Below are 21,338 nucleotides of genomic sequence, written 5' to 3' on the forward strand. Positions count from 1 at the left end.
TCTTGAGAAAATTTAGAGATGACTAAAGTCCTTGAGAAATGTTTGATACTTGCTCAGATCTCTTGAGGAATAAAAGGGCTGGCTAAGCACTCGTCTCGATCGAAAGTGTTTCCATTCAAAAGTAGTTCATCAAGCGTGATGCGTGCCTATATAAAGTAAAATGTTGAAAAATGTCGAAATCAGTGATGGTGATAATATGATTCATTTCAAATAAAGTCGTGTAATTTCAAATTGTGGATAGAGTAGATAGAAATTGACATAGTAAATGTGCGTGAAATAAAAATTCAATTTTATACGTTGTGAAGAATTATATCTTTATTCTGGTAGGCATCAATTAAATTTTATTTAAAATATAGGATAAAGAAATTATTCAATATGAGCTGTTACTTTCAAGAAATTTTTGAATTTAACATTTGGAATCTCTATTCAGCATTACTGTATACAAGGAAGGGAATTCCAATATACATGTACAATCAAGATTAATATTAAAACGATCAAAATCTAATTTATTGTTTTTTTATAGAAATTTTATAAATTTACAACGATGTACTTTTAGAAAAAATATTAAAAAGGATAGAACATTTTGCTTTGATTTTTCATATTGATACCTATACAGATTGAATTGACTGAAATCGCCAGAGTTATCTCGATAGGGATACTCCGTTACAATTAGCTGATTGATAGTAAAAAATATATATTTTACAAGTCCTTCGAAATCTTACATCTTTTTATCATAATGCCTCTCAAAAAGTTCATTCTTATTTGAGATATTTCATAAATTACGAGACACGTTGTATTTCGTGAAACGACTTCCGCGAACGATTCTGGTAAATAGCACAAAACAATTACGCCGCGTGGTTTCACTTGGAAGGGCTACTGTGGTTTTCACAATGCAATTCGTTTGTTATGGAAAAGAAAGCACGCATAGTTTTTGCGTTTCATTATTTATTAATTTATCATGTAAAGAAACTAACAGCAGTCCGCAAAATTTTAATGTAAAAATTCTACTATAATTTTTCTACGTTACAGACTAAAGATGAGTATCTTGAATCGCAAGTTTATCGAATTTGTAAGATGTACCATTGAATCATCGAGTACTATTATTAGAACTATAGAAACTTTCACAACAGAAATTGGAGAGCAAGATTGGTCGAGGTGTCGTCCTTATACCGAAATTCCTGGTCCCAAACCAATTCCCTTCTTGGGTAATACGTGGCGATTTATACCATATATAGGTATACACCGATTTATCATAAGTAGATTAAATAATATTCGGAAAATATGATAGGAGAACACCGAGATACAATTTCGGCCGTGTTGTACAACTATAGCACTACAAAATTATTTAAACTAGTGCTAAGACGATTTCTATGTATTCTAAACGTACAAGATGCGTTCGTTTCAGGTAACTTCGAGATCCAGGCGGTGGATCAAGTATCGAAGAGATTATATAAAGAGTATGGAGATATTGTGAAAATAGAAGGTCTGTTAGGTAGACCGGATATGGTTTTCATCTACGATGCGAACGAAATCGAGCGTATCTTTCGGCAAGAAGAGAGGATGCCATATAGACCTTCGATGCCGTCGTTAAATTATTACAAACACGTGCTTAGAAAGGAGTTCTTCAGAAATAATGCCGGTGTAATCGCTGTGTAAGCACTGCATCATTTTTTTGTATACGTATTTACTAATTGTTATTTGTTTAATTAATTATTAATTATTATTAAATACGAAGCGTTTATCGGTTGTATTTTAGATACACATCGTTATAGGACCATTTATAGCAACGCTCTGTGTTCTAATGGAAAATGTAATGCAAAACAATCTTAAGAATTTCTTCGATACTACATTTAGCAAAAATATTTATATAATTTTTTTCACGAATAAAGACTTCAAAATGACGAGTTTCGTTAAAATTTGTCAATGGTACTTTTACTTAATGGTACTTTTGAAATATCATAAATAGTATCTCTACTACGAGATAGCGGCATAATATTATGAAATATAATGGAATAATTCAATACTAGAAGTTGAGTAAAAGTGCGCTATATTTACACTCATCTATGAGTTCGCACAACTTCATCATGTATGCAAACCTCATTAAGTACCATAATGGTCAAATATTGAAATTACAGATCTTCTAATGGTAGTGTTTACACTTTTGGTTAGCAAACCACTGTGATCGCAAATATTTGCTACGCATATTGGATTTATACTAAAGCGTTGCGCTTTTGGGAAAGTGCTAACTAGACATTACTATGCTTTTGTTTCTGTACACGCTTCAACTCTGTGAGCTTCCATCACTCTTTACTATTTATGTGCCAATTACTTCAATGATAAGATTCATCCATCTTAAATAAATGTTATGAAAATACGATGCAATAAGCATTCATCCATCTAACTCGTACATTACAGATATTCGTGTGAAAAAGTCACAACATAAATAGAAACGGAAACCGGAGGAAAATTAGGACAAGAGTCTAAAGAAGGGGTGGTTTTAAGTGTTACGCATACTGTACAAGACATATTACTTGCTAGAAAGTAAATCTCGCGCAATCGGATATTGATGCACGTTATGTTATCATTTTCCGCGTGACAACATATTTTGCAATTGCATTTAATGTGACCTCTTTTCCTAATATTCGCGTGACAACACACGCACGTACACATGCTAATGTCTTAATTTGTAATTATCTCACTCACCTGGATATTCTTGTGTAACAACACTTCACTTTCCTAAAATTATATTATAAAATTATAAAATTACTATAAAATTATATTAGATTCACAAATTACATATTTAGTGGAAGAAATGTAGTGAAATTAAATATGTATTAAATACAAGGATCGGAAACATCGAAGGATCGAAAGTCACTTATTTATTTATAGATTGACATATTCAACTTCTTCGTAATATTTCTATTTTTGTATTTTACATACTTGTTACTACCAGTTTTCAAATTTTTAACATTCGTTTTATTCATTATGTATGCACGATCTTTTCGATAAAGACTAGAATAAAGTAGACTAAAGACTAAAGTAGTAAGAGTTAAGTAGACTAAATGCCATGGTCACAATTTATTTTAATTATGTAAATATTTCTCCATATAACAGACAGATTGACTTTCTCGTTTATTAGTGACTTTATCGAAGTCATTCCAAATATCTATTAAATTTCTCAATGTCGACTTACGAGAAATAGAGCAGAACCTTGAAGACTTCGTTACTGTAGATTCTCTTTTCACCTCGGTTTCATTGAACTATATTTGATGATTAGTAAACACGACAATATTGATTATTACGGATCATAAACGGATAAATTAATTCAGAATGATGTAATGAGATTTGCAATCTCTTTCATATTTATTATAAATATTCATGAACTATGTACATAAACTATGTACATAATTTATCATGCTAAATACGCGGTGTAAAATACACAATAGAAAAATGTCATTAAACAACGCAAACATTTAAATTATATCTTTTTACAATTTATTTAATAATATTCAATATTTTGTTAAGTTATAAATAATTTTTACAATAATAATTCTTTTGCATTCCCAATAGTTTAAAAAACAGTTACATGTATACATTACAAAAGTGTTCGTTATCTAATTTTTTTCCATTTATTTTCTTCTCATTCAAATTTTGTAAATTGAAGAAAGGAAAATGGTTGACGGCGACAAAGATAGTAATGAAAGTGATTGTTGCAGGCATGGTGAGAGCTGGTACAATTTCCGGAGCAAGGTGCAACAAGTAATGCTACAACCACGAACAGCAAGAATGTACATTAGCGCTATCGAGGAAGCGAGTCTAGCATTTCTTCGCAGGTTCGCTGGCAAACAATCATCTTGATAGCACACGTGCACCTTACCTTTCACTTTTTCCTGCTGTGCCTGTTTTCGTTCAGATATAATGTACCAGATACTCTAGAAAATTCGTCATTGTTTATCCGGCTGTATCTTCTATATTAAGACAGATTGTATAGGTTGTGTCTATATTAGTTAGCTTGTCTGATCCTACACAATAATATGTTAAAATACTCTATTATGATAATTATTAGAAAATACAACCCTATTGTAATGATAATTTAGAAAATATTTTAATAGTAAATGTACAAAGAACCACACGAGTATCTATAATATGCTGGATATTGAGGTAATTTTAGAATTTTTACTTTTAGAATTAGAAGAATACGGGATGAGGATGACGAGGTGCCTGATGATTTTCTGAATGAAATACACAAATGGTCACTAGAATGTGAGTAATAAATGGATTATGCTGATGATCTCAAACGTACAAGTTTAATCTTTATTTAAATAAACTTTCACGTTACCGAGAATGCTTTTAGCACCTTTTTTTTATAGCTATTGCCCGTGTTGCATTGGACGTTCGATTGGGTTGTTTGGATGATGATGCTAATGTTAAAACTCAGCAATTAATTGACGCAGTTACAATATTCTTTAAGAATGTCGGAGTCTTAGAATTAAAGATTCCATTCTGGAAATTATTCAATACACCTACGTGGCTGCAATATGTGAACGCTCTTGACACCATAGTAAAGTAAATTTCAATAAAATATAATTACAAAACGACTAAATTAAAAAATATGCAAAATATAAATGAAAAATATCCTTATGTCCAGTATAACGTCTAAATACACGATGGCCGCTCTTTCAAAGATAAAAGAAATAGAGAAATCTGATAAGGAACAGTCCCTACTGCAAAGAATATTGGCTCTTGAAAATGATACTAAGTTGGCTACTGTCCTTTCTCTTGATCTATTTTTAGTTGGTATTGATACAGTGAGTAGCTCAATAAAAATTGGAATTTACTACTTTTAAATATCAAAGTCGCGAAACACAAACACTATTTATGTATTTTATTAACGTAAGCACGCAATATTAAATTTCTAAATCCTTAAATTTTATTTTAAGACTTCCAGTGCGGTAGCATCAACTTTGTATCAATTAGCTTTGCATACTGACAAGCAAAATCTCGCCTATGAGGAAGTCTGTAACGTACTACCAGATAAAGACATGGAGCTTGAAGGGAAGCATTTGGATAAACTGAAATACTTAAAGGCGTGCATAAAGGAAACTCTTAGGTTTGTGTGACAACCGTTAATCCTTTAGGGTCTTAATTCTTAGCCTTTTCAAGAACTCAAGTCAAGTTGCTTTTAAACCAGAAACAACAACTTTCACATCGAAGTATTTAAATCGGTTGTATTAGGACATCCCATAAGTTCGTTCCGTTTTTCGAGCGGTTATATATGTTAAGATTGTTTACATACCTTTCAGTTTCATGAAAAAATGTAATCCCCCTCTCGTTGTACAACTTCTTCCCATTTTTCAAGTGCATTGGTCCCTTATCGTCGTATGTTTATAAATCGACACATGAAATGTATACACAAAAGTCGGCACGAACTTATGGGATGACCTAATAATATGTTAATAAAAATACTATATAAAGAAATACTATATTAATTTTTAACGAAAGAATAATTGTTTTCACTAGGATGTATCCAGTGGTTATTGGTAATGGACGATGTATGACCAAGGACACAATAATCAGAGGATATCGTGTACCAAAAGGCGTAAGAAAGAATTCTTCCTCAATTTAATTTTATTGTATTAATTTTAGCATAATTACTAGTCAAAATTTCATTATACGATTACGATTTATTACGATTTATTACGATTTATTACGATTATAATATAAATAAAAAATGGTTAACACAGGTACAAGTAGTTTTCCAACATTACGTAACAAGTAATCTTGAGAAGTACTTTCCACGTAGCGAGGAATTCCTTCCAGAGAGATGGTTGCAAAGTGACGGTGTGTACCACAAATTCGCATCGCTTCCTTTCGGTTATGGAAGAAGAATGTGTCTCGGTCGACGTTTCGCCGAACTTGAGATGCTCGTTGTTATTAGTAAGGTAATAATTAATACTTAATTATTTTATTACATATTTAAAAGCACAAGTTTTTTGTTATGGTTAAGAATATAAATAAAATATAAATAATAGAGCTCCTGAATTATACAAAAGAAAACAACAGAAGATAGAAAATAAGTGCCTCTTAATCTTGTAGTTTTGTTACCATAGATTGGCTTTGACTATAGCCTCCAGATAACTTAGTTTGTTAATTATCACAGTGAATTCCCATAGACAATGAACATTCACCTCAGCAGCTGAATCTTCGTTTCATTGTGAAGATACAATGTCGATAGATAGAAGGTAACTGGGGAAATACTAAATTGCTCTCTGCTATTTCGATAAATTTTTTTGATTTTTTGGGAAAGTACTGTGACGTTTATACTTTATTATATGTATATAAATAAGAAGGCACAAATTTGTTTGCATTATAATCAAAAATAATAATTTATTGCATTAATATATAGTAATTTTTTGTTTCAGATTTTGCAACGTTACAAAATAGAGTATCATCACGAGAAATTGGAGTATTACATCAATCCTATGTACACGCCCAAAGGATCCTTAAATTTAAAATTTATTGACAGATAATGATTTTTAAATGTATGTACAAACGATATGTTTTTTCCTTTATTTTTTATTACCTTTATTGCTGTAAAATCAAAAGGATATTGTTCTAGATGATCACTATCTCTGAAGCACTTTGAATTTGAGTTCACCGTCGGGGGCGTACATAAATGTAACCTTGTATTTAAGTGGTTTATGATGGTATTCCAATTTGTAAGATCTTATCAGCTGAAAGTGAATAAAAGAAATAGTATAACTTATATATACGACAGCAACTTTTTATAAAAGTGGAAAACATTTTTTGTACGTACTTTGGCAAGCAGAACTTGTATTTCTAAATCGGCAAATCTTCTTCCTAGACACATACGTGCGCCATGACCATAAGGCAATGATGCAAAAGGGTGTAAAATTTCGTTAGAAGATTCTTTTAGCCACCGCTTTGGCTTAAACGTTTTTGCATCTGTTACATATTGTTTCATATTTCCCGTTACCACAGTTGGGAACACGACTTGCACCTACAATAAGATAGTTATGACGCCAATATGTTAGAATAAAGTGCACGGTAGACGTATCGCTATTATAAAATTTGCCCTATATATCTGTATAATAAAGTATATAACGTAACATACACGAAGAACCCTGATGGGGGTAACCATCCACATGCTATGTATTTTATTTTATTTTTTTTAATCAAACAAGTTAAAACATTTTACCAAATGTCCTACTGGACAAATTGTAAAATTAAAACAAATAAATAAATAAAAAATATATCTGTATATGTACTGTAAACCTGTACTGACCCCCTTTGGTACTCTATAGCCGCAAATTGTGGTGTCATTTTGTAATGTTCTACCATTTCCAATCACTGTAGAATATACTCTAAAACAAATAAGATATTTTTGTAACGAGAAATTATAAAGTATTCTTCTAGTGCTACATTTATTCATGCAATTTAGGTGCTCGCGAAGCGATTAATTATACCGGAAAACTTCACGAATAAAAGCTTTCATATAAATAGCTTTATCGAGATGACTCGTAGTAAGAGGTACAGATGGATCAGGAAGAATTTCTATAAGTTCCTGATAAATTTTTTCCTGTTCCTCCGGTCTAGTTGCCAGTTGATACAATATTGAACAAACAGCCATTGAAATCTATAATACGACACTAATATTAATATTCTGTATATTAAATATTCCGTAATATAAGAAAAAAGTACTCGTTTTTACGTACGGTATCTATTCCAACCAAAATCAAATCTAAGGCCAGAATATAAGCCATTTTAGGGTCACTTTCTTTGGCTAAAATTCTTTCCACCAAAGACAAGTCAAACTCGTCAACAGATTTTTTTGTTTTCAGTCTCTCCATTGCTGCATCGATGTATTTCATACATACTCTGGTGAACGGACAAATTTTATTTAAGAATCGGTTATAATTCTTATTACATTTAAGCGAAAGTAACAGTAAAATTTCACTTACTCGATGAAGTAATCCATGTTTCGTACGTATCGTGACCACAGAGGGGTGGGTACGTATCTCCAGTAAGGAGCTTTCAATTCAAGCACTGCTACGTTCCTCAAAGCAAATTTGGCCGCATCGATAATCTTTTGAGGCTCCGAATCCGGTGTCAGATTACCTGATAAGCATCCTAATCTCACGTCAAGGGCGACGCGACCTATACCTGTACAATTAAACAGAACGATTAACTTTTAATTTCATAAGATTAAAATTATAGACGTATAAGCAACAATTTTTATACCAACATTCTAGAGCCCATTTGTGTATTTCGTTATCAAAGTCTGCTGGCAATTCGTCATCTTGTCCTTTAATCTCCTGAATTCTGAAAATAATCATCAATCACGTCTTTGTGCGATTCTGTAAGTCGTGTTGTATCTTAAATTTTTTTATAAAACATCTCTACTTCTTTTTTTATCTTTATATATCTGTTTATTTACTTCTATCTATCCAAATTAAACAGAATGTCGAGAGCTTTCGCTTATAAATTCGACAATTCGATAATCTTCAGCAATTAAATTAATTTAAAATTGAAAATGAAAATGGAAATTTTTATGAGAATGTAAGCTCACCTTTGTATGAAGTCAGATGTAACCATCTCAATAGGCGTTATGTATTTCCTCACCGTCTGCGGTTGGAGAACAGGTTTCTGGACTCTCGTACGAAATTCTCTCCATGGCTCACCGTGTCTGCAAAGAAGTGTAAACATTTTATTATGTCATCCGTTATCGACGCGTTACCTCATTACGTCTACGCGTAGTGTTTTATGAATGGTTTCAAGGTCAAGGAAAACCACTCGTGGTTAGCAAAAGGTTGACATAAAATTTAATTATAAGCAGGCAATGTTGGTATAGTTCAAACAGTGATCATGCTAATGCTAATGCGCTTTTTAGAACGCGCAATGCATAAGCATACTTCTTCTTTAGTATCAGAGTCCGTTGAACAATACATATAACTTGTTAATTATTCAGAAATTTCTTTAATAACGAAATTAACAGTTGATCGTATGCGTATCAATTTTAATCAAGTTTTAGTTCGTTGTTTTTCCCCTGTACTATAAACAGCAGGTATTAAAGACAAAAAATTCCTGGGTGTATACATTATTATGTATAAAATATTGGTAATCCAAGTGACGACTTTCTCGGTTAACAAATTAATGGTCACAGCATCTATTTTACGATCTATCATTTACGACGTATAATGTTAATATTTGAGTTGTGGCCATTTAAGCGAATAGTACTGCAGGTGGACGAGAGAAGACCATAATTACAATAGATGCGATTGACGAATGAAACACCTGAAATACGAAATGCATACAATATAACTGCTCTCATAACAACCAATGTACGTCTTTTGTTGCACCAGAGATGCATCCGTTGTAACCATAGTTTTAATGAACTTCTTATTTTTCAAATCATCATTGTTATCCAAGCAGATTTCGTGATATAGAGCACTACTTGAGTACTAATAATGGAGAGACCGCTCTACTTTGTCATCATCACATCCTATAATATCATGTCTACGTACACTCCAACGACACCAGGAAGACTTCCAAAAAAATCTTTCCTCACGACGCTCTTATAATGCACCAGACATGGCATAGATGGCCTAAATGGAGTCGGTCCTTCCTGTCTATAAATCTTCTCGATCTCGTCAGCGTCGTAAACGAACAACAGATCCGGTCGACCTATTAAACCAGTCAAACGAACGATCTTCCCGTACTCATCGTAGAATATCTGTGACAATTTCGCCACGTCTGATATTTGGTATTGGCCGATTACTGGAAATAATCGCCAAGTATTTCCCAAAATTGGTACCGGCTTTGGTCCTGGTATGTCTTCATATGGCTTCGCTTCAATCGTTGCATCGTGATCGACGGTCCATTCCTTTGTCGTCGAGGTCACTGCACCTGTACGAATGCATGGAACTGGACAATGAAGAGTCTAGAAGACGGATGCACTTTGAATTCGATATGAAGGTCGAACGCACTGTCAATGTATTTCGAAGGCCTTTAAGGAAATTAAACGAACTACGTTTTGTACGAAGATAATAAAAATATTTAAAGAATTGTTGCTAAAATTGTTCTTCACACTTTAACTAATATTATTATATTATATTATATCATAATATAATAATAATTTTGTGAGAAAATCTTATTCTAAATTCATTATTGGATAAATTATATGGAATAAAAGATATTCTATTTTTTTATTATAACAAGACATAAAGAATCATTCTTAATACTGATCACATTGAATCCATTTCGAAAGTAAGTATTAAGAGACCTTGGGCGTGACATTTACACAACCTTGAATTCGGTGGAATTCATAAATGAGTTTTCACAAACAGACAGGCATGAGATTTCATTTGTACTGCTAGAAAAGAAAATTGCAAGCTATATTTCAAGTGAAAATATTCTATCATCAATGCCGAGTAACTTTCATAAAAAAATTCTTTCATTTATTAATCTATTCAGAAGAAATTGCGTGACATGATTTAAAAGTTGAAGTCTGTATCTCGTGCTTTACGCTGAACGCCTTTCAATGAAGATGATATGATAATGATATTCAAATGAATGTAAGAAAGTAATTTGTTACGTTATTTTCTTACCTGTACATAAAATTCTTCGAAGGTCGCTTTGTGATTGTAAGAGCTGGCGTATCAATAATAGCTGTCGTGTCATTCTATTAATCCAAATAAAGATATGATCACTTTATTATATATATATATATTTATCGTATATTACTACTTTATTATATCGTAAATAATATCATATACTTTTGTAGAAAAAGTTAATAATCGTTATTTGATAGTAATAATGATTCGAGTAATAAAAAAAATATACTTTTACATGTTGCATTAATGTTACTCCCCACGCATATCAAAAGAAAGGAAATTAATTTCTTCGCCTGTCTCTATACTATATATTAAAGGAAATCCGCTTTCACTCTCATGTCTCGTGGCCTCTAGCTTACCCTTTTTATGATTACAACACTATAATCCTATATAATTATTTTAAAATGGTGGATATTCTAAACATTATTTCTTCCCAAATACGACGAAATATGTTATAGATTATATTCTAAAACAAGTAAAAATATATAAAGTGAAATTATTAAATAACTACGATAAAATACTAATAAGGATTAAACAGTAACATGCTGAAAATTAAGTTATTCGTTATTATTCATTTATCAAAGCATTTGACATGTTTCACACAATAATTATAAGATATATTTTCGTCCTTCAAAATTTCCCATATATAGAAAGTTTAGCGATTTTATAAGTTCATTGAAGCTTAAATATTGTCCTTTTCGCATTCCCCTTTTCCATGCAATTTTTCGATAAAGTTTCAAACAACCTCTATTATGTGTAACATTTATTTTTTTATTTATGCCCATGGAAATCTTGATAAAGTTTTGCGAGAAAAAAGTAGAACACTTTGTATATATATTTGACATGTTTCATTTTATTACACTCTATACATACATATTGGACTGACAACAACGCAAGTATATAATGACTGTTCCGAGGATACCTGCAGTTATAACCGTAAATAATATTCTTACCTGAAATTCATCGAAAACGTCTTTTGTTCCTTCTAGCTTGATTGGTCCCGTTATGGCACGAGGTAGACTTCACCATTAATAATACTGACAAATCACATCGGATTATATTGTCATCCTAAGCGATCTTTAACAATACGAAGGTATTACTATGTTATATTAAATCTTCTTTAACACTTGTCGTTTAAAGAAAAAATAATAATTGTTTCTTTCCTTTTGATAGATAGGACGCCACGGTTTGCACGAGATCGTGGTGGAATGCTCGGAATACTCTTCGTAAAACGAGACTACAGTGTCCAACCGAAGTGAACTCCCCACTTTGAAATCTCCCTCCATTACTTAACGGTTTGAATTCGCTGCTACGGTGGAGGCACCACTACGATACCCGAGGAGAATGCATTGTCGTCACTTTCGCGTTTAATTCGCGTGGTAATCAAGGAAATGTTAGAAAGCTTAATAAGGACTGTATAATAATATAGCGCTTTTTGAACTCTTTGTCAACTTTTCTTCAACTATAATTATATGATATGTAACAATTACAAAAACAATAGAAATACAACTGATCTTGGCGAAAAATCGTTGATTATTACCCATCTTTTATATTCGAGAAGATGTTACGGACATTTACGATAACACGCATCGACTGTGATTGCATCAAACTTTAATTAAACAATTATGCAACGGGTTATTGCCCTCGATAATTCTTTGCACTCGTAATTATCAATTATCTTCTAAACATTATGAACTTTCTCAACAAGTTTCACTTGTTATCACTTTTTTGTAGGTTATCTTAAACAAGGTGTTGTAAGGCATGTGAGTTATATGCACATGCAAATGTACGTAAGCATTTTTCAACGGAGGTGAACATTATAATTTTAATTAGATGTTTCAACAGTTATTATCTTCGAATAGTTCACTGTTGCACGCAAACCGTTCTCGTTACATATAATTAGAATAACATGTATAATGTTTGCGAAAATGCAAAAAATGATATTTTATCAATATGTTTATGTATACAAATGTTTACTTAACGTAGCTGAGGTATATAGCAACGAATATTGATTTTAGCGCTGAACAGTAAATTTACAGCGACAATGAGTACAGGATAATTTATGGAAAGGAACAGGTATACATCTTAAGCAATTTATTACATTCTGCACCGTTGACTATTTTATTGTTGGCAACGCATTAGGCGACCGTGCTTATGCTATTATCCTAAGTTCTTCTCCCTTGTCCTGCAACATCTGCATTTTACGAATAGTTAGTTAAATACCCGCCATAAATAGTGAAACTCATTTAATTCCGTTCTAAACATATAAAAAAAACTGTTAATTTTTTGTACTATACCATATTTCATTTATTTAACTTACTATACATATATATATTTACTATGTTATACATACTATATATACTATACATATATATATATACATTTATTTAGCTTACTATATATATGTATATATAGTAACTTTATTTAATTTAGCGAATATCCTTAATTAAAATTATAAATAATAACGACGATGAAAACATTGCGTGGAAATTTAATTATTCCGTCTTTAAAATTTTTTCAAACAATTTATATTACTTCAAATAATGAGATCCAAGTACGAACACTGTCTATATCTTAAAAGACTTTTTAAGCTTTTCTTACTTTTAAGTAGTTTCAGTTTTAAGACTTTAAAAGACTTCCCGCGCAATATCAGAAAATAAACACATTGTGACCCGCACGATTTTGCAAATATATATATACGTTACATATAGCCTCGGTCCTCATACAACAGTCAAAGGTACTTGATAAACGAGTAACGAGTATTTTCAAGAAATTTTCAAGAATTTGTTACACAATCCTGTCGATTATTATTTTCATTTTCCGTATCACCGTATACGTCCGATGATACTATATTCGTAAAATATTCATCGCCACGTTCAACAAATTCCAGCTTCATATCGTAATTTATACAATAACTAAAACTCAACCTATCGAAGACGTTTATCGCAGTTGACGATGCTCGATACAACTGAAAACTTTGTAAACAAGAAGAGTGAATTGACGCTTCATAAACAGAAGATTCGCGATTCACGCCCTCAGACGTTCACGCTTGGTAAACAAAAGCCGGAGATTAGGGTTTTCGATCTAAAAAGTTTTAAGAGAAATTTCGAAGCGGCTTACTATAACTTAACATTTTTCAGGAAAAGTAGCCCATGTCCAAGGGAAAACGATTAAACTTTTTCATTATGGCTACCATAAACCCTAACAAAACCAGATAAAAGTGCGGTATAAAATTTGTCAGCAGGCTAGTTCAAAATACAATCGAATCTCTCAAGTAAGCTAGAATAAAACCTCTCGAGGTAATTTCGTAACTTTTCATTTGCAGGTATGGGGTTTCTAAGCACCCTTCGATTTCTAAAGGATTCCTAAGGATTCCTAAAAGCTGCAAACAATTGTACTTGAAAATAGGAATTCACGTCTAGTATTCGTCTTGTTCCAGAAGTGGGGATTTAGATCCAGTTGACTATATTAAGGAGCCCACAGAGGGTTGACATGTCATTTGCGGGAAAGTGCGTTAGAAGATTGGTTTTCCGTTCTCGTCCTTTCGATTTTTGGGTGATTTTTACTTGTTCGGTTTGGTGATAATTGTTAATTGGAAATGGCAGTGGAGTGGATTAGAAATAATATGTTGTTTTTCAACAATGACCGCGTAAGTTGATTTTATGAATTTGAATCTGTGATTGCAAATTTCTTCTTTTTCAAGTGGTTTTCTTATTCGAAATGTACTATTTGTTATAATTTGTAACTGACATTCTGTGATTTACTTTGACCTCGAACAGACTATCGAATATACGTGATACAACCGAAGAAAAATTACTTAACTAATTTATGTATTATCATCTTAACGAACTTTTGAAAATGTATAACTTTAATTAATTAATAATCAAATTTTGTTCAGTTTCGTTGAATAAATTTCTCAATATCCACTTGTCTCCCTTAGCCCTTTACTTTGCAATTTTCTTTTGTATTTCATGCATTCAATACGTTAATTATCGTTACTCCTTTGCCACAGAGTATCAATTGTATTATCAATTAGTTTGCAATCAGTAATATTAGAACGTCGAAGAATTTTACGTATACATGATTTTTATTGCAGAATTAAGTTTTATTTGATCTGAATATTTTAATAATTTTTGTTTCTTATTTTCCTTTAATAGAATAGGCAATTGACGGAAACCGAATTGAAAGTTCAGCGGTCTTTTCAAAAACTTTCCATACCAGATTGTCATTTAAAGAAACGTTCGAATCCACCAAAGATATTAAACGTCATGCCGATTGAATATCGTCTACCATCATGGAAGATTCCTACTTCTAGAAGAAACTGTACATTAAATTCATCGTCTTCCGATTCGATAGGTATTTGTTAATGTTCGATTCTTATGAAAATGTAGAGATAACAAATGACAGATTTTTGAATTGTAAATCATGGTCCTTTTTTTAAAGAAGTATGTCAGTTATGTTGACTGTGTTATATTAACAATATAACTTTGAATTTCAGATATATCTTTACATGCGAAGGAAAATGTACACGAGAACGCTAAGAAAGTGGTACCGCCTATAACATCCTTCAAGAAGAAAATATTTTGTCAGCAAATGTTACCAGAAACCGAACACACGAGATCCTCGACGAAGTCTTCTTCACCCAAGGAAGAAATATTGGACGTGAACATTCCAATAATAAAGTTCCCTAGAAAAATTTCCAAAACTTTTCCTAAAATATCGCCTTCTAGAAAAATCCAGAACATAAATCTCGTTCTCCCACCCGGTCCGAAGATTGAATTTCCAGAAGACTTCGAAGACATGTGTAATGACGACTATAACGGTGACGATAATAGAGAGACGTTTGTTTTAAAGGAACGACCATTTAACGTTGAAAGGACTACTAACATTGAAGATTTAAGAAACATCGATATGATAATAGACAAAAGAAGAGAGAATAGACAAACGAATGTCAGCTTTCAAGCTTCCCAAGCTGTGACAACTCCTTTAAGTACGCCAGATGTAAAGCCAAAAATTTTCAAATATCATGCCAAATCTACTCCAAAATTCTCTCAAGCTTCCGAAGTTGTGACGACTCCTTTAAGTACGCCAGATGTAAAGCCAAAAATTTTCAAATATCATGCCAAATCTACTCCAAAATTCTCTCAAGCTTCCGAAGTTGTGACGACTCCTTTAAGTACGCCAGATGTAAAGCCAAAAATTTTCAAATATCATGCCAAATCTACTCCAAAATTCTCTCAAGCTTCCGAAGTTGTGACGACTCCTTTAAGTACGCCAGATGTAAAGCCAAAAATTTTCAAATATCATGCCAAATCTACTCCAAAATTCTCTCAAGCTTCCGAAGTTGTGACGACTCCTTTAAGTACGCCAGATGTAGAGCCAAAATTTTTCAGATATCATGCCAAATCTACTCCAAAATTCTCTCAAGCTTCCGAAGTTGTGCCGACTCCTTTAAATGCACCAGATGTAAAGCCAAAATTCTTCAAACTTCGTGCCAATTCTACTCCAAAATTCTCTCAAGCCCAGCTATTTTCATCTGCTATGATCGAAAATAATCAAAAAGAGAAGATTATTTCACCCAGCATACTGGAGAAATCTTTGATCTTCGAAAACAAGTCAATGAATGTGTCGAACAAGTCTGGGAATATTCGAAGATCTAAGAAGATATCTCCGAATCTTCTGGAAAAGACGTTTATCTTTGAAAAGAGTTCAACGCACAACAGTTTCCAAGAATCGAGTAACTCCACAGACTTAGAGCTTCCGTTACGGAGTAAACAAGTGAATCCCAAGAAGAATATGGTTCGAGAGATCGTCCGAAACTTAGATGAAAAAGAGAGAAAATCGTTGCAGCATCGTCATAGCCAAGATGATAAGAAAAAGTGCTTCGTGAAACAAATAGTGAATGCTTTGGAGAAGAGAAACATCTCTAGAATGAGAAGCCTACCACCAAGAAGTTCTATAAACAACGAAGACAGCCCCAGCGAATCGGAGACAAAATCCTACGTCACATCAAACTCCCCCAAGGATACGGATTACAGTGATTATGGTCGAAGATCGCCGACTCTGAGCAGCGACGACGATCAGACATTCAATTCTGAATACTTCAAAGAAGACACGTTGAAAGTCAAAGAGAAAGGTACTGGAGATGATTCTGTTTATTGGATATCCATACCTAGATGTACAGTACCAAGAAGTAGTTCTCTATTGAGCGTGATCTCCAAATTGTCTAGCCATGGTCACTCTCCATGTATCAGTCCGATTAAAAGCCCGAATGAAATCGAATATTCAATACAAACAAGCTGGGGAGCTACTTACAAGACGAGCAACCCACTCTGCAAGAAATTGTTTCACGAGACCGTAGTGATAGATTCGGGATACTCTGATTAGAGTGGATCTTATCTTTCGACCATTGAGTTTTTGCCATGGTAGGGAGTGTATCAAAAATTTCTGGTAAAAGCTTATTTACATTCAATAGTTATCAGAGAAAAATGTAGGACTCTTTACGAGTGATTAAGTCAGTAAAAGTCAAAAGAGAGGAATTTGCGAATTATTTCATGATTCAATTTGACGTAAAATGTAATCTGATTGCCAGAGAATTTATTTCTAAAATCGCGGATATCTGGATATTTGCTTCGATACTTTCCAGATGATGCTGCCAGTGACTGGATATAACGAGTATCATATTTTTTGAGTATTCTGTAAATATAAAATAATGATATTGTAGTATAATAAAATTAGATATAGTATATGTATATAATAAAATTTAATGTATATGTATATGTAATAATAGGTATATTGAATATTATAAAGACTGGAAAGATCGAAGTTACATTGAGAATATTCATATTTTTGCGAACATTTTGTTACATTACACATGCGACAAATTGGCGATAAATAATTTTCAAATTCATTGGAATTCAACTTTGATCTATTTTTCTTTCCTTTTTTATTGCAAACAAGTGATTGATCAAAATTTTATATTTGTCAATAGTATGAAGTCTGAATATTGTAGGCATTCCGTGAAATTCAAATTTGCCTTCCTCTTTCAAGTCGAGCTCGAATCTCTTAGAATAACGAATTATTTTAATTATGAATTTTCAATCGTTTCACGCATATTATATGCATACGAAACTCTTTTTCCTATATCTATCTAATATGGTCTAATATCTGAAAATGAAGTATTTGATTTTGATTGTTTTTTACCGATAAACTTAACTAGTTTTTGTAGAAAAGTTATATTGCGAAGTGATGTTCTATCGATATTATTATCGAAATAATGCATCGATAGTATAGTAAACTAGTTTTATTTTACATTAAGTATACTTTTCAGTCTGACTAGAACAACGTTAGGACACAGTTGTGATGTTCAAAGCTGTAAACTATGCGAAACATAAGTGTATAAAGCGAATTTTAAGATATTGTTTCAATGTACGTGTTTGATGAAACATAGTATTGTTCATGTTGCATATACAATTTATTCATGTCTTCAATGAAAAATTCTTTCTCTGGCGATTCGAACAAATGCCAGGATACTCGGCGATAGTCACTGATCGCTATATAGAAATAAATTGTCTCGGCTAGTAGGAACTTATTTGGAAATTTTCTAGTGGAAAATTAGCTACAAAACAAAGAGAATCTACAGAAAACTAGCTACAAAAATTTTTGTAATACTAGGTAATAGTTACGTATATAGACCACTTTTAACGTTCCTATATTGATACTTTTTTTAAACTTTTTCGCGTTAAAAAGATACTGGCAAAATTCTTTTCTAAAATTCAATCTAATTTTTTTTTCTTTGTAATGGCTACAAAATGATTATTTGCTAACGTATTTCAGAATCAATGGATTCATTATAATCCTGAATGCGACGAAATGTATGAATGAGAATTAAAACGCAATGGAATGTTTAATTATAAGATTGAATTTTAACACTGACTTATTTGCCATCCAGTAGATAGTGTCTACTATTGTAAAGTATAGTAATGCTTCATTAACGAAAAATTGTAGAGAGAATTCTTACAAAGTTCTAGTATTTCAGAATTCCAATATAATGGTAAAATTATTTTGTAAAATATTTCTTATGCGAAGTAAGTCAGCATCTTTGAAGCAATATTTGTTATAGTAGCATGATCATAATCTTTTAAAAAAAAAATACAAAATAATATCGTGATAGGTGATTTTTGTAAAAGTAGATTTGGAGAAATAAAGCAAAGAGTATAAATTTGAACCTAAACAAAAATTATATAATCTTCAATATATATATATATATATATTTGAATTACATAAAGCAAATTCCCTTTTCTATAAATCGCTTTTACAGATCTATATTTTTTATAATTAATTACGCAAACGAATAATAACACGGCAGATAGTCGTAGAACGCTTGAAATTTCAAATCGACTATTTTTTATGTAACTCGAGTATGATGACATACAGAATTGCTATGAATAATTGATTGCAAAATTCAATACTTATTCAATACTTAATCAAGATAATCTTCAAAATCTTGTACACAAATAATGTAAGACAGAAATCATTCTTAAACTTTTACAGATACTCTTTTGAAATGATGTAAATTTTATTCTGTATGTACTTTATCACACAGCTAATAGTTTACAAACGATTTTAATTATTCTATATTACTATATATTTGCACTCTGTGTGTGTGTGTGTGTGTGTATGTGTGTGTGTGTTGTTCATTTTAAATAATGTTGTATCATCCTCGTTTGATATTATGAAAGATTAAGAACAACATAAGAAGAACCTGAAAAAATTAATCTATTTCAAATGAAGTGTACAATACACAGACGTGTATGACCTTTGCCATATTTATCACCTAACGGAATAACGAGCAACAAATTACAGACGTTGTCATTGCCGTTCTAAGTGTCGAGACACAAACATAATACATTTTGAATCCAAGAAGTGAAAAAGTATCAAAAATTTACAAACTATACTACTTGTGTACTTATTACCAAAGAGAAATTCCTTCCCTGTTATTACTTTGCATTTAAAGATAAAAACTAACGAAGAAGATGGCGCTACGGTCAAGAAGCAATCATTTGAAATCTACGTCAGATACTTCGGAAATAGTAAACAATGAGGGGAAATCGCAAAATAATTCTATTTCGATTGAAAATAAATACACAAGCTGTACTTTCCAAAATTTCAAAGTAAGAAAGAAATGTTTTAGGGAAAACTCATCTTGTGAGCCAAAAGAGGTGCAATCTGCGAATAATTCCCAAAACTTCGTGAGGAAAATAATTGCTTCCTTGGAAAGAAAAAACAAAGCTTGTACAGCAAACAGCGATTTTTTTACAAAATATAACAGAAGAAATGACTCGAATCTTAATTTTGATCACTCCTTCAATAGAAAAATTGAAATCTCTAACAACATAAAAAATGAAATTCCAGTTTCAAATATAGAAACAAAAACAAGTAAAGTATCTTCGGAAGATGATAACGAGATACAGAATTCTCGACCAGAAACGCCTACCAGATATTACCTACCTGTATCTTCAAATATTGGAACGAGAAAAAAAGTTTCCCTAGAAATCTGTATTGAAAATAATAATTCTAAGAAATCGGTAGACGAAACTTTCAATAAGCAAGAGAATAATTTTAAAATAAATGAACAACCAAATAAAAAATATTATAAAGAAGGTTATGTACACTGCAGTTCAAGAAATGACATCGAAGTCTGTAACCATGAAAGAAAAAAATTTTATGACTCTTCTTCGTTCGATCCTAATCGATATCGGGTTGAGTTACAAAATCGAACAGACACTTTAAATTCCTATTATTTAGAAAGCGACGAAAACGATCGTAAAAAAAATACGTTAGAGAAAATATTTATACATTCGGAGAGAGAAGAGGGAAGTTTAAACGGAAGTACTTTCAGAAAAAGACTCAATAAAAGTAAGTCACTCAAAAATTTCTTTGTGTCCATGATAAAGTGGAAAAAGTCTAAAAGTAAGGAGAGACCTCGACGCTTTATGTCTTGTGATCATTTATTGGAGGACACAAAAATAATTGGTTCTAAAAATGATAAAATATTACCAAGAACTTCTTCATATCAAGCAATCGTTTTCCATCAAGAAAATTTTGAGCAGGTAAAACAATTAAATATATGTATCTTTTAATTAATTGAATAAATGTTTATTAAATTAAATTAAATTACATTTGATCTTTTAACAATATAATAAAAAATTACAGGTCAAACGTAACGCGACAATTCATCCCATTTATGGAGGGAAGAGAAATCAACAGCTTTTGGAAGTACTTGCAAAAAGAAATGAAGATCGTAAACGTCTTTTGATACATGGAAGCGTGGAAAATCTTGTAAAACCCTCCACAATCAAGGACATAGTAAAACATCTCGAAAATAGTAAAACGTTACAGCTTCCGCAAGAATCGCGAAAGTATTAATGACTATTCCAATGAAAGAAAATATTGACTGCAAAGGAAGAAGATGATATACTTATTCAATTTCATAACTTGTGACAAATATAACTTCTTTGTATGATAATAAAAACCAAATACCTTTTTAGGATGTTGACTCACACATGACATTGTGAAAAACTAGTAAATTTAATTTACTAATATTGAATGCTTAATTTTATCGTATATATTTAATATTTTAATTAAATAAATAATATCTTCAATAATTTATTGTATATGCGGCCGCTTTTTAGTTTTAATATC

The 21,338-nt window shown here is 31.8% G+C and overlaps 4 protein-coding genes across 9 annotated transcripts; 3 read left to right on the forward strand and 1 right to left on the reverse strand.

Annotated features, from left to right (window-relative positions):
• Nucleotides 1-26: 26 nt before the first annotated feature.
• LOC126915622 (probable cytochrome P450 301a1, mitochondrial) lies at nt 27-6,682 on the forward strand. Of its 3 annotated transcripts, none has more exons than XM_050720461.1 (12): nt 27-323; nt 1,030-1,235; nt 1,406-1,652; nt 3,717-3,833; nt 4,187-4,263; nt 4,371-4,566; nt 4,649-4,808; nt 4,941-5,110; nt 5,521-5,599; nt 5,745-5,942; nt 6,423-6,542; nt 6,620-6,682. In XM_050720461.1, exons 2-11 carry the CDS (start codon nt 1,037-1,039, stop codon nt 6,528-6,530), a joined length of 1,551 nt encoding a protein of 516 aa, XP_050576418.1. In that variant the 5' UTR covers nt 27-323; nt 1,030-1,036; the 3' UTR covers nt 6,531-6,542; nt 6,620-6,682. The 3 variants fall into 3 exon arrangements, with proteins under 3 accessions (XP_050576418.1, XP_050576419.1, XP_050576417.1); XM_050720462.1 differs by having other exon boundaries at nt 6,423-6,501; nt 6,584-6,682; XM_050720460.1 differs by having other exon boundaries at nt 6,423-6,682.
• LOC126915621 (probable cytochrome P450 301a1, mitochondrial) lies at nt 6,358-12,211 on the reverse strand. 2 transcript variants are annotated; one of them, XM_050720459.1, is made up of 12 exons: nt 11,588-12,211; nt 10,629-10,702; nt 9,546-9,927; nt 8,591-8,707; nt 8,267-8,343; nt 7,983-8,184; nt 7,737-7,899; nt 7,488-7,657; nt 7,307-7,385; nt 6,818-7,021; nt 6,584-6,734; nt 6,358-6,501 (listed from the first exon to the last, which is right to left on the reverse strand). In XM_050720459.1, exons 1-11 carry the CDS (start codon nt 11,596-11,598, stop codon nt 6,627-6,629), a joined length of 1,587 nt encoding a protein of 528 aa, XP_050576416.1. In that variant the 5' UTR covers nt 11,599-12,211; the 3' UTR covers nt 6,358-6,501; nt 6,584-6,626. The 2 variants fall into 2 exon arrangements, with proteins under 2 accessions (XP_050576416.1, XP_050576414.1); XM_050720457.1 differs by having other exon boundaries at nt 6,358-6,734; nt 11,588-12,209.
• A 1,206-nt stretch (nt 12,212-13,417) lies between these two features.
• LOC126915197 (nucleolar protein dao-5-like) lies at nt 13,418-17,625 on the forward strand. 3 transcript variants are annotated; one of them, XM_050719645.1, is made up of 5 exons: nt 13,418-13,686; nt 13,775-13,882; nt 14,077-14,283; nt 14,792-14,990; nt 15,133-17,625. In XM_050719645.1, the coding sequence occupies exons 3-5, from the start codon at nt 14,233-14,235 to the stop codon at nt 17,019-17,021; spliced, it is 2,139 nt and encodes a 712-aa protein (XP_050575602.1). In that variant the 5' UTR covers nt 13,418-13,686; nt 13,775-13,882; nt 14,077-14,232; the 3' UTR covers nt 17,022-17,625. The 3 variants fall into 3 exon arrangements, with proteins under 3 accessions (XP_050575602.1, XP_050575604.1, XP_050575603.1); XM_050719647.1 differs by lacking the exon at nt 13,418-13,686 and having other exon boundaries at nt 13,764-13,882; XM_050719646.1 differs by lacking the exons at nt 13,418-13,686; nt 13,775-13,882 and having other exon boundaries at nt 13,968-14,283.
• Nucleotides 17,626-17,629: 4 nt separating this feature from the next.
• On the forward strand, nt 17,630-21,203 carry LOC126915202 (uncharacterized). The gene is made up of 2 exons (XM_050719658.1): nt 17,630-20,746; nt 20,850-21,203. Exons 1-2 carry the CDS (start codon nt 19,670-19,672, stop codon nt 21,060-21,062), a joined length of 1,290 nt encoding a protein of 429 aa, XP_050575615.1. The 5' UTR covers nt 17,630-19,669; the 3' UTR covers nt 21,063-21,203.
• Nucleotides 21,204-21,338: the final 135 nt, after the last annotated feature.

Source organism: Bombus affinis, chromosome 4, assembly GCF_024516045.1.
Source record: "Bombus affinis isolate iyBomAffi1 chromosome 4, iyBomAffi1.2, whole genome shotgun sequence".
Classification (NCBI taxonomy): domain Eukaryota; kingdom Metazoa; phylum Arthropoda; class Insecta; order Hymenoptera; family Apidae; genus Bombus; species Bombus affinis.